The sequence below is a fragment of the Andrena cerasifolii genome, chromosome 7, assembly GCF_050908995.1.
Source record: "Andrena cerasifolii isolate SP2316 chromosome 7, iyAndCera1_principal, whole genome shotgun sequence".
NCBI classification, from domain to species: Eukaryota; Metazoa; Arthropoda; class Insecta; order Hymenoptera; family Andrenidae; genus Andrena; species Andrena cerasifolii.
In genome coordinates, this window is record NC_135124.1 from 10,086,881 (window position 1) to 10,100,751 (window position 13,871).

Below are 13,871 nucleotides of genomic sequence, written 5' to 3' on the forward strand. Positions count from 1 at the left end.
AACGATAGCCACACTCATACAGATTACAGAAATTTTTAAATTTTCTATTTTAGACAACTGCAACGGCTGATTTTATACTAACCATACCATATGATTTTTGTAAGGCGCTCTATTTGAAGCACTATAACTCCGGATATAACCACTATTTTTGCATACAATTTTTTTTTCATATTCTGTAAAGATCGACAAATAAAGTCGCAAAGTTGGAACTAAATATATTTAATGGTTCTGTTTTAAAAAATTCCGAAAGTTCGCGTCATTTTTCACCCGTCAAGGTAGGGAGTACCCCTTAATTTCAACTTAACTTCCAATGGGAAATCGAATGTCGGTGTGCATCGATATGCTGATTAAACTCGTTCAATAAATACGTGTGTGTAATGAAGACAGATAAGGAGTGTTCATATAGCTACGGTGGATGAATTTCCGCGGACTGTATCGACACTTTTCCGCCAATTTGCCAGGAATTCGAAGCAAACCGCTGCTTTTTTTCACGGGCGATTTATTTAACGGGCCTCCACGAAAATGAGCAGACAAGAAGGACCCGGCGGGATTTTGTTACGGATATTGCCCCGAGGCTGGCTCGGCTCGAGCGTGAAAACCTCTTTGGATAAAGCAGGAGAAGAGTGGTAAATGGAACGCGACACTTATAATCTTCTTTCCTCTCTTTCGCCCCTCCGACCCGCTATTCTATCGTTTTAAATCACCGAGTCGCGATCTCCCCCTTTCCACGGTTTCATTCCACCTTGATTTTCTGCGTCGCGTAAAATGGGGGATAAAGCTGATAAGGGAATCGAATCCAGTGAAACCGAGCGATCCGTGTTCCAGCTGCGACAAATTCCAGTCGCTGCTAGCAAATTTCCCGTAGATTTTCCAACACTGTTTCTCATTTATTTCTATTCCTACCGAAATTGCATTTACTGCAGGCATCTAAGTTCTAATTAATACATGACGAAACTACAGTTTGGATACCGTTGAACTCCATCACCGTGGAAATTTTCCGACCAATTTCACCGGGCAGAAAATTAAACGAATCAGAATCTACTCAGCTGAACTATCCGTGTATCGCGAAAACAACTTTTCAACCAAATCTTGGTATCGATGGAACGCAAACGGGGAGCAGAACTGGATGCGTCCTTTAACTACGGGAGTAAAGAAGCGGAAAATTGTCACGCGATTCCGAGCTCTGCATAATCCGCGATTCCCTCGTATTTGCTGGGAAAATAGGGGAGCGGCACGGGGAATCGCGTTACACCGGCACGAGGAGCGATATTTTTTCCAGGGCACGCTGAAAGAAATGAAATATGCACATAATAATCGCGCGGTAGGAGGAGAGGAGAGAGAGAGAAAGGAAGGATCGGGGCGGCCGAGGGGTAGGGAAATCATGCGCGAATTTCGAACGAACGAGACGAGACGAGAGGCTGTATATGCAACAGCTTCATTCATTATTAATATCGACACGCTGTACACGTGCAAAGATACATACGTGATCGCGGTGAGAATAGCACTATCGCCAGCCAGCGCTGGCGGTGTGTCGGGGAGGGCCCGCTGAGAAATGCAGTGAACGTACCTGAAACACAAAAGAAACGAAACGTAGAAATGACTCCATTGGTGGCGGGGCCGGGCCGGCTCGTAGCGCGCGTGTACGCGATATTTTTAATATTGTTTCAGCCGCGCCGGATGATCCTCCTGTGACGATCCATTTCTCAAATGAGACCGGATTCGTTACCATGGCGAGGCACGCTGGATGCGTTTTACGTTTCACGCGCACCACCGCTCGGGCGTCGTGCGTGAGCATGCGCCATAAATGATCACACAAAAGAGACGAGGCTAGAGTAGAAGCAGATTGTCACGTCGATAATGCTCTCGGCATACTTTCATGGCAAATTCACGGTATTTTCATATCTCCCTGCTGTTTATGTCATGCGTTGACATGCGCATGTGTAATTGATAGGGGTAGAACGATAAGGAATGTATTTCTGTCACTTCTCCCCCCTCTCCGTCCGTGCTAGGTGAATATTGTAGTAGAAGGAAGAAGGAAAGAGGGGAGCGTTGCTATCACCTATCCTCCCCCACGCGTTCATTTACTAAGTGGATATAGAACGCCGGTTCGCGGAATTACGTTGTTCCACGAATCACTAATTCGAACGGAAAATGACGCAAAGCGCGGGCGTTGATCGTTCGCGTGGTGTTTAAAATAGAATCACGGGGTCACGATTACGCCGTAAAGGCGGTATTATCTCTCTCGGGCGGGCGCGTTCCTCCGCGAAATTTTCCAGAAATTCGTCTCCATCATCTCCAGCATCCAGCGCGAGGGAGGGCCACCGATCATTTAGACGGAAGCGTGCGCCTCGCCTTCCTGTCTGCAAATTTGTTTTGCCCACCCTCAGAAGCGGCGCGATGGCGGGGCGAAAGAACGCGGAACCTTATACCCTCCGCTTTTCAACCCCTTTCCCGTACCCTCCAACTCCGTGCCGGGTCAAAGTGGAAAATCTCTTTTGTAAGCCGGGCCATGTTTCCGCCTTTCCCGCTCGTTTATTTTAATATTTCAACGGAGCCGGAACAGCTTCGGCGGGGAAAAAACGTTGAAAGCATCGCTAAAAGGGGCCCGCGGCTCGGTGCGCGCTTTCAACGCCGCGGAAACGCCTCCGTCTGCCGGAAGTATCGCTGTGTCCCTAATCAAACGCACGACGATTCGATTACCCCGCGATCTGCGTCTTGCCTACTTCGCGTCTCAGAAATTCAAAGCGAATTATGCCAGCAGTTATTGCGGACCAGCTTTGAAACTGCTGTTTCAGAAAGTCTAGGCAAATTGACGTTTGAAAATGCTTGCGACTAGAGAGGATGCGTCGGTTAATATAAAGGCACTAAAGTGGTAATAAAAAATCGGGGAATAAAAATATTACGTAGCTTTGTAGTTAATTTAAAATATGCGGAATATATTTTTCATCAGGAAATTTAGGTACAGATACTAATGGAGTAACTGGTGTAGAAGTTAGTATTAGAGGGAAATTAGTATTAAATTAATAGTGTTAGAGGGATGTAAGGCAAAGATTCTAATTTCGGGGCAATTTCGATTCGCAGATAATTCGCAGTAACTATTCCCGATTTAGTCGAACGTTTCATTTGCGCGGAGTCCTCAAGTGAGTTGCTAATTGCCTGGTATTACACGTGCATCAAGCGACCCGATATCGGAACTGCCTTCGACCAGACAAAGCGAAGTGATTAAATCATGTAAACGTCTGATTCACGATGTTGTATACACACCCGTTGCATACATTCCCTCGAATCAACGTGTACCCCTAAATAGGGATGGTGCACGCGTGTAATTCACAATTCATGGAAACGAGGTCGTAGCTCAGTGCCGGGAAGCGGCAGACCCACCCCTTCCGTGATCGGTCTTTTCCAACGACAGCATTTCTGGCGACGGGAAAAAAAGCGCGTTTCAACCGCGAAATCGATTCCGCGCGACGGGTCAAATGTCGCGGCTTTTCCCCCTGGCTGTGTTCCATCCTGGCATCGAGGGGTTGAAAAAGCGGTCGCAGCGTAACGAGGTTTTTTGCGTTCGTTATCGACGGGGGAAGAACTCGTACCGAATCGTTCTGTGTATAATTATCACTAACATTTCACTGCAAAACCTCACCGAAATAAAACATTTATCTCTGCGTTACTCGACCGCTCCAAGCTCGCTCCTCTCCGCTATCCTCGTCGCTATTCATTTCAGAAGTTCGGAACAGAGGCAGCGCGAGCCGCGAGCCGCGGTGTAAGTTGCAATATTATCTTCGCTGTTTTCCATTTCCCTAAGCTCGCTTGATATCGCGCGTAACAAAGCGGCGGGGGAGTTAGCGGAGCCCAGGGGATGGCGCGCGAGCCGCCCCTCGATCGGGGAAAACAAAGTTGAAGCAGAAATTAATCGTGCCGCCAAGCCGCGCGGAATTTCCACGCGGAACATCACTAATGCGCACTAAATTACGGCCGTTGAATTAAATTCACCGAACCTAACAATATTCAGACGGCTGATGAAGGGAAACGAGGGGCTGGCGGTTGATCCCGTGACTCAGCCCCGCTGCTTTCTTCCCGCGCGCGCCCTCTATCCGCGGAGGAAACTCCCCGAGCTTCGGAATACAAGATGCTAATTGCTAAACGGGGATGTACACCAGATTCTAGCAGGCTTATCCCTCCCGCTTTTGGATTTCCTTCGCGCCCTTCCTCATTCGCGTTCTCATTCGCATTCCCCCACCGCCGCGAAACCACTGAATATTCAAAGTTCGCCGTGGAAAGAGCGATAAACGCAACATCGGCCTTCCTTTCCCCGGTATAAAGCGACAGGCGGGGTCGGGCCTCCCTGGTCCCGCGGTTTCGAGTGTCTTCCGATGTACATTCTACTTTCGGCAATTTTAGGTGGCAACTGCCCAGTCACCCCGCCCGCCAGGTAATTTCGCTGATGAATAAACTGCTGAAAATTAAATACTAAGCTTCACTAGCTGCTGCAAATATTTTAGTAAGAGTTGAAAGTGGTACTACTGAATTGCGGAGATTCAATGGGCCCCAGAATACAAAGTGTTTGATGGTGCAGAGATGGATAGCTTAAACCAAAAAGTCACGAGTCAATTTGAGCCCACTGGGTCGCAATTGCCCGCCGCTTGCGTCGTTCAGTGGCACACCTAGATAGGGCCATTCGCAATGGCACATTGTCCACGCGGTCTGAGATCGTCCAGCAGCCCCGACTCGCAGGATGAAAAAGCGAGCTGTTTCCCAGCGAACCGTGGAGACGTTTCAGCGAAGGATACCAGCGGACGGGCGGAAAAAGGATGCGCGGGGACCTTTAGCGTGGCGTGCTATTATATAATCTACGGTATTCAAACAAACCCGTCGCGGGGCCCCGCGGCACGCTGTCGGAATTGCAAAACACCCGATCGTAAGAAAGGGTTCGACGCGGTCGGTTCTATTCCCAGCGCGAGAACACGCATCTCGTTAAGTGGGAACAAGCGCCGCAAAAGGTACGTACGATTCTCCTCTTACGACCTTCGGGAATGAAGCCCTAAAGAAGCTGAGGACTCGTCGGAAGGCGGCTGGCTTCGCGGAACGACCGGCAAGAACGTAATTTCTTTAGCCCGGCTATGACGCCGCGGAAAGGCGTGCCCGATCTCTTGTTAGGATTTCTGCTGTAACGAAGTCGTTACTTGCCCGGACAAAGTAGACAACTCGTTCGCGTACCTTCCCCCTGCTGCTAGGCAACCAGCCGCTTCCCCTGATCACGGGCAGCGCTGAACCTGGGGATTTTTGCTGATGGATCTTGTACGGAAGCTGATCTTATGGAAATGCCTCTGGAAGGCTGCTCTGGACAGTCCCCGTGATTGAATAATAATTACAGGGGACGTATTTTACGGGAAGAAAAAGGGGCAGCTGATTGGACAGTTGGAGCCTGAATCATTCGCTTCCATGGTGGCTACTCTGAATAACGAGCTAACCGGGCTAACCAGAAGGACTGTGTAGAAGTTTGTTTCCTAAAGCCACGCTTCCACGTGTGCAATCAGCAGGTAGGAGTGTACTTAAAATAATTAAGAGGCCCAGTGGAAAACAGGCACATGCCACCTAAAAATTTTCGTATTTGTTGTTTTCATATAATACTGAAAGTATCACGATTTATAGTTTAATGCTCATAGATTTCTATAAAATAAATAATTCTCAAAAATATGTATAATTCTTCTTGGAAAGAAATTATGGATCCTTAAGAAACGAAATTTATGCATATGTGACATGTGGTTGTTTCCCACTGAGCCCCTCAATTGTTATTATTATTATTATTAACGGGAAACCCTTTAGTGTACAGAGATACAAAATTATTACCATTACTACATAGAAAGATAAAAATAAGAGAAAGAAATAAAAAAAATATATATAAAATAAAATAAAATAATATAATATAAAATAAAATAACAAAGATAAATTAAGATGAGATAATAATAGATAACAAAAACATAACATAACATAAACTTTTTAAATACTACTAATAATACATATAACAGTCCGCCTGTTTATGCCTAATCACGGAACAAGAGAAATTTTTTTTTTTTTATATGTAGGTACTTCGGTACTGTTCCACGTCTCTGTCCTCAGGCAAATGATCAATAGTGGACACTGACCTCTCCATTTCCCACCAAAATTAACTAACTCCATCGGCGACTTAATGGTCCCCCCTCAGAACCCGACGGAGCGGCCTCGGCACGAGTGAAATTAACTCGGAGTCAACGGTGCCGTAAACAATCTACACTGTTCCCCGACGATCAGAATTTTCTTCTAGAGTCCGCCGATTAACTCCCGCGTAATCGTATTCGATCGTGTTCCAGCGACGTCCTCGCAAATTATCTCTAATAGCCGGTATAACTCGGACGAGGGTTCTCAACTCGCGAGCAGCGCGTGGGAGCCGCGTAGGCGTCGCATTATGCAAGCAAATTGCCTGATCGCAGAAACTACCGCTTCTGGTGATACAAGTCGGCCAATGGGTTTACCATCGAATAAACGCCGCGACAAAGTCGCCGAACCACCCGTCTTCGATGGCGGAAATATTTATGAGCACGACGGGGCAGGAACCTCTGGCCGTGCTGCTTAGAGAACGACGATTAAGTTTAAACGCTTAGCTGCGGAGGTACGTGTAAATTGCGAAGGTCATAATTTATCTATGTGAAGTTTATAGCAAGAGTCAGCACTTAACGATGTTTCGAGCAAAGACGAGACGAATTGAAAGTGTGCCTTAACCCTTAACTGGTATCCTGGGTCGCGCATGACCCCAAGCACGCAAAGTTCGCTGCAAAATTTTTGGTTGTCTAAGTTTGTCAACTGAATTTCTAATTAATTTTCTAATCTAGTGTCGACTTTGCAAATTTCTGTGTCCTTTTCTATTTGGAGTCTGCCACGATCCCAGTATGCCAGTCACGTTTGCCAAAAACAGTGTACCAGTCAAGGGTTAAGCAGCCCTTAGTTACCTTGATACGATAGTAAAATGCTACAGTGTTAATTGTTGAAAGAAAATTAATAGGAATAGTCATAGCTCAAAGGAGAACTAACGAACACCTCCGTGCTGCAGCCCTGTTCTGCAATTTAACCGTAATTATCCCCCATTAAGATCCATTTCAGTCGCGAGGATGCTCCACTGGAACGCTAATTTCGGCTTCCGAGAAGAATTCAACGACCGGTGGAAATATTTGTCGGGAAAGCGTGCTCGTGTCCGTTCGTTTGCAGAAGACGATTCAGCGAAGCGATCTACGAGGTCCGTCGATGCCACAGAACAAACCGACGTCAATGAACGTCGATCCTAGCAAACTGGACTCGAGAGCCGAATGCACACACGCCCGATCGCGCGGCATGACACACGTTCCGGGCCACTAATCTTGGCGGGAATTGCTCCCGAGGCCACGGGACACAGAGGCTGCAAGGGAGAGTCAGAGACGTACGTAACTGCTAACGGAGAAAGACAAATAGGCAGCGATACTGACGACGAGAGGACAGAGAGAGAGAGAGAGAGATTGGGCATCAGAGGCGGACTGGTCACACACGAAGAGATTAGTCGTAAATGCGTTTGTAATCCGGTGTAAATCCTGGCGATTCGTCGTAAGTCCATTAACAGTGCCGCAGAAACACGAGAGCCGTCGGCCAGGCCGACAGAATACCATTATCAGAGCGGTAAACAAGTTTCTCTGGTGTGCTCTCGACGAAATCGAGTTGTCCGACAGATTTCCAGGTATCGCTTTCTGGCTTCGCTCCAAATCCTTGCCGCGAGACGGTCCTCGGGATCCTTGGGGATACCATTCGAAACGGCCTTCACCGATTGATCGAACGAGAAGCAGCGCGTTAAGCCGCGTTCCCACCTGACCGCAACGCGAAACGTGCGCCTCCGGTGTCCCCCTAGGGGCATTTTAAACAACTCCGAACGCGGCCGCAGAAATTATATTCTTCTTAAAAGTGTCTCAATGGGTTGGTGCTTGAAGGGCTGATAGATTTAGAGAATTCGAATACTTCGTTCAACTTCTGAGACTCGTAAATTCATCTCATCTGTACCTATGCATAGAATATAAATGCGTTCTACCAAATTCGAAAGGAATCCTTTGTGATTTCCGACACAAAAGAAACGAAGCATAGCGCGCAGCAATGCGACAAAGTTTTTCTAAGCAACGGAACAGTCTTTTGACAAAGTTCCTCGAGAGATGCGAAGCTATCGATTCACCACTGTATTCCCGAGTCTTCGAGAATGCTGTCGGCACGACTTCGAAGGATTGCTCGATGTCGAAGGCCGCGCAGCCTCTTTCCCTTGTCGGAGCCAGTTATCCGGGAACTCCGAGCGCTCCTCCTGGCCAGAACTTCGAAACTTTTCCCGCTGATAGAATTTCACGATATTTCCAGGGACTTTCGAGTGTTTACCTGGGAATTTGCGAGGCGGAGATCGCGGGAATACTTTGCAAGTGTCCTCTCGATCTCTCTTAACACGGCCAGAAACTACGTACCGTCGTCTTTCTTTTTCATACCGTTGAGAACGCGACGTGTAAAACAATTCGATTTATTAACTAATTTGCTCCTACGTTTCTCCTAGGACCTCTAAACATAATACAAAGCAATTCGCCGCGTTCACTGCGCCCGCTCGTTCTGTTTGTAGAAAATTATCGGCAAATGCAGCTTCATAACAACGCCTCGTAAACACGAACGTGCTCTTTCGCGATCGCGCGTAATCGCGCAATTAAACGGCGATCAAATTACAGGAGATACCTACTCGATTAATTCCGCGATACGGTTCATTTCGCGTCAGGTCGAATAAACTCGATTAAAAATGGCGCGGCTGGTAATAAAGGACGACCAAGTATCGCCGCGCGATAGTGGAAATTATCAATAACGACTTGTTTGTACGTTCGAAACACTCGCTTTAACCCACGCAAGCTCCCGCTGACTGGCGATAACGCGCCTGGCGACGCAAGAAAAATATTTCTGTTGTGCTCATCGCGCGCAATTATCGGCTCCGTATGGTAATTCGAAATGTAGCTTCTAAACACTGCCACGCCTTATCAATTTCTACGAAACGCCTTCAAACGCCAGCTACGGCCCCAGAAAAATCAACTGCCCGCTTAAGATCGCTAATCCCGCTTTACATCCACGCTCTTGCCAAAATTACCTTCTCCTTTGAGAACCAGCTCAAGTCTATCCTGCAACCAGAGTTGGGCATTATTCGACTAAATAATTCTTCAACTATCCTTCGAATAAAAATTTCGAATACAGTGAAGTTATTCGAGAATAACGAATAAATATTTTAGTCGACTAAATTTGTATTCGACTAAATTTTTAGTCGTTATTCGTTCCTCGTAATTCGTTATTCGAAGAATCGCCGTGGTGACTAAGCGTCGAGAATAAGCCGCTTCGGCTCGAGTAGGTACACTCGAAAAGTGTTCTCCTTGCCTTATGATACCCCCCTCGGCCCGGCCGGAGGCCGAGGGCCTCGGGACCCGAGTCGGGGTTGCTCGGATTCTGACCCCCGCTAATTCGTGTCGCTTAGTCGCCACGGCGGTCCTTCGAATAACGAATAACGACTAAAAATTTAGTCAAATACAAATTTAGTCGAATAAAAATTTAGTCGAATAAAAATTTATTCGTTATTCTCGAATAACTTCACTTTATTCGAAATTTTTATTCGAGTTCATTTGAATAAAAATGTAGTCGAATAAAAATTGATTCGACTAATGCCCAACTCTGCCTGGAACAGCTGATTTAATTCCGAGTCGAATAAGAAGCATTGGTCCCGAAATTTTTCAAACAGTAAAGAAGCTATAAAAGAACCACCAGCTTCCATTGGGAAAAACGTTCCGAAGGTATCGAGAACGCACATAGAACACGGTGCAATGTTCATCCTTGATCAGCCCTCCCATATCCCGGCTTCGCGAAGCCGCCAAGGCCAACTCATCTCGAGTTACCAGCGATTTTCCGCCATTATGACGGGGCCCTGCGAAGTAAATAGCGGCATAATTGCAGTCGTTATTAAACGGTCGAGCGGCGGGTGAACGAAATCACCGTTGAGGGGTCGAGGGAGGTGGCGGTGGCAGAGCTCGTTTAAAGTTTCCCTTTCGTTGTCAGCGAGCCGACGATGACGTCGTTGTCGCCTCGGTCGGGATGAAGAGAGCCGTGCCTCCAAAAGCTGTACACACGCTCAAGAACGATGCAATTACCCGGGTAATGAAGGAACTTTCCCGGGGAGGTTATCTTTCGTCGAGTCACGGCTGCCAACCTGAAGTCGGGCCAGTGACAAGAGGGAGGTCGTTCCAAGTTTTACGCCTTATCGGCACCGCGTATCTTGACTTTTATACGGGCAACCTTCGTTTTCACCACGAACACAGGCGTTTCCGTCCCATCGACCAGCTCCCCCTCTACCCCATCCGCCTCTGCACCCACGATGGATTTAATATTGCAGGCCGCGCAAGCGAGAATCACCGCGAACTATATAATTCCTGGGGGGCGGCGAAGCCTGCGACGACATCGCGCTTCTTGGAAGATTCTTAATCAATCTTCCGCGACAGAATGGAGCAACTTTCGTTATGAAAGCTTTACACATCGGGCGGGAAGGGTTTCCTTGGAGGCGAGGCGGCAGAGCGCGAGGAATAATGTAGGAGGTTGAAATTAAACGCGATTTCTAATTTCAAGTTCAATTTCCTGCGCCATTAGTCTCGCGTTCTTTTTGACTCGTCAAGCTGCTACTCTGTCGATGACGGGAGAATCTTTGGCGAGGATAGCTACGTACTCAGCGACGTTGAGTAGTTTTATTTTATTCAGACTACAGTAGGTTTCAGGGTAGCTTTATTGAAGTTTATTTAGACTTTCAACGACGGAAGCGAGCAGCGTGGCAGTGATTGAAAAGGAACGAAGGCTATGGAACGAAGTTCTGGATAAGGACAGTATTAATAGCCAAGCTACCAGAACTCTAAAGTTAATCGATTTGATTAAGAGACACTCGCGTCGCTGGAACGTGGAACAGTGAGAACCTCTAGATGATTGGACGGATATAAATGGATATCAGAGTGACAGCACGGAATGAGACTGACCTTGTGGAATCAGAAGGCAGCCTGAATTTAATCCTTCAGGGCTACGTGTCTCTCTCTGTGCGCCTGTGTGTGTGCCGGACGAACAAATAACAGTAATAACGCAGCGTTAGTCGTCGTACGACACGACGTAATTACCTGGCGTAGATTAATACCCGATACGAGTAATCAAATCTTTCGGAATACGACCTATAGGATACCCACGTTTCTATTAATCTGCCGAGCGTGTCTGACGCATAGCTGTATGAAAAGTTTGCTTTATTGTCGAATGGGGGATTGCAGAAGGCTGGTTTCCCAAAATATATATTTAGAAGGAATTAGTAGTGTTCCTGATTTCTCGATATTTTTTGTTTCTCGAGAAATCAGAAATGAGATCATATTTCTTGAGAATTCTCGAGAATCTATTTCTTTTTTGTGGCAAAATCTATTATTTTTATATTTTCACGTTTTATATATCTATCTTGGCTGTTAAATGAAAAACTGCGTCTTTTGACCCTTTTGGAAGAAATTCTGGATCATGCAAAAATTTTATACGGGATACAATAGTTTTATCTCCTGTTTTCTATATTTCTTTTTTAATAGCCACGAGAAACTCATTAGGTACTTAATTCAATATACAATTTTTCTAAATTTTTAAATAAGAATTTAAGAGCACCTTTAGCAGTTAATAATATCGAATCTTCTGTACTGTGATATTCTATTGGAATTCATATAACTTCTAATGTTATTAATAAGATGTATTATAAATTGTAGATGTGTTTATACGTTCGCGATTAACTAGTAATACATTCATTTACGAAAATAAATGAGATTTATAATATTATTCCTAGACTTAAGTTTCTCGAGAAGTTATAGTATTTCTCGAGAAATAAGAAATAAGCAATTATAAAATTTCTAGAGAAATTCACGAGAAAGCATTACAGTACACTAATTTAGAGTAGCAACGTCAAAAGTGTTTAAAAGCTGAACAAAAGGTTAAATCATGAATAGCTATCGATTCAAGTGATCCACCATAATCAACGTAATTGATTAGATCAACGATAAGCTGAAACGTTTCATTTGAATTTCATGAATGTTCACTGCATTAGTATTGTAATTATTAAACACGTGTAAGGCAATTAAAGAATTGCCTAATAGCGTAACTATTAATTACAGATCCAATTAATACCATTAGTAATCCGGCTTTCAGAATAACATCGATACTACACTGCGCTACAGTGAGCCAGCACACGGGGCGTGATCATGGCGGGAATGAAAATTATTGAAAGATGTATATGAATAAAATTTTCAAGCAGGAAGTTATGCCATCGAAGAGATTAATTCAAGGAACGTGAACGAGGACGATACAAATTGGAGCTGTAAATCCCCGGTACCACAACAGGGGCGGTTAGCACGCATCATTTAACAGCAATCACGGTCGAGTTAAGAAATCGACCAAGTACTCGACTAATTAATACAAACGGCCGGCCTCACCAGCGAAGATAGGCATCTCCAACTATTATGTCCAACTTTTGCTCCCGCCCTCGCAATCTGTCCTCTTCGACTACCCTTGCCTCGCTCCCCTAACGAAATGAAAGGAACGATCGTGTAAAAGATATGTCATAAATAAACGATCTCCTAGTTTGTTCGTTTAACAGAAATTGTCGAATGTTCAGAATTAAGTCCACCTTTATATGTACAATGGAAAATGAGTATCAGGGACACATCAAGAAACACAGAGACGAAAAAATTAAAAAGCAGCTACGTTCAGGACGCTAGTAAACGTAACCTAGCTAGTGTCAATCAATTCAATCATAACCTGCCAAGTGTCAAATAAGGTAAGTTGTCAAAATTTTTGAAAAAATTATTCAGTCATAAATAAACACTACAAAATGTGTGAAATCCCCACAGAATTACCTTTTTTAAAAGAAGGTACAAAACAGTGCGCCAAGTGCGCAGACGGACAAAAAAAAAAAACTGTCGTAAATTTATTACAGTTTTGCAATAGAAGGAGCTCGAGGTTCAGTGTTTAACATAAATAAAAAAAAAAACTTTTCCATTAACGAGTCCCACAAGTTTCCCGATTCCGACGTTTGTTGACTGACACTTAAACCAACATTTCCAGCACGGTGCCGAATATCGATTCGCAACACACGTCGTAAAATACCTCCGAAATACGTCACACTCGCTTAAAACTATGGGACGGTAACGAAGCGTCACATAAATAATCCTCCGAAGCGGCTCTAACAGCAGCGGCAAATATTCAAAACGTACCTCGTAAAGCATACGCCGAACGATCGAGTAAATACCGCGTGCACGCGGGTGTCTATTTTGCGAGAAAATTATTACGACACCGCGAGGATACAATTTCATTAATTACAGAGATCGACGCCGGCGAGCTGCGGCAGCGGGAGAAATATCCGCTGATTTTATCGTGGAGGGAGGGAGGGACGAATTTTAGCATTGAGATCAACGGGGAAAACATCGTCGGGACCGAGGCTCGTGTGCTCGTGTAAATATCCGCGGTATTCCGACGAGTGGCAACGTTTAATTAATTAACAGAACGCAGAATGAAAATTAGCATAATGCGCTTTTAACAGTGGCATATGCATCATCGCGATGCACGAGCTCGGTATCGCGTTACGCGCCAGGCATTTTCAATCCAGTCGATACGATCGAGGGACGTGAAAATTCCAGTAGGAGCTCGAGCGAAAGTTTCCCTTTCGTTGAGCCCTAAAGCCGCGTTTACACGTGAGCAGAGCGTAGCAGGGAAGGGAGGCGAGGTGTAGCGCGCGACTGTAACACGCGCGATGTATGAAATAA

General features: G+C 45.5%; 1 protein-coding gene across 7 annotated transcripts in view; it reads right to left on the bottom strand.

Annotated features, from left to right (window-relative positions):
• Positions 1-13,871, bottom strand: part of LOC143371590 (uncharacterized) — a 265,689-nt gene that overhangs the window by 155,431 nt on the left and 96,387 nt on the right. For 5 of the 7 annotated variants that reach the window (XM_076816911.1, XM_076816910.1, XM_076816913.1 and 2 more), the window contains exon 2: positions 1,484-1,567. The exons of the other annotated variants lie outside the window; for them this stretch is intronic. In XM_076816911.1, the coding sequence (XP_076673026.1) occupies positions 1,484-1,567 (84 nt within the window). The remainder of the gene's footprint in view (positions 1-1,483; positions 1,568-13,871) is intronic. 7 annotated transcript variants of the gene reach the window in all.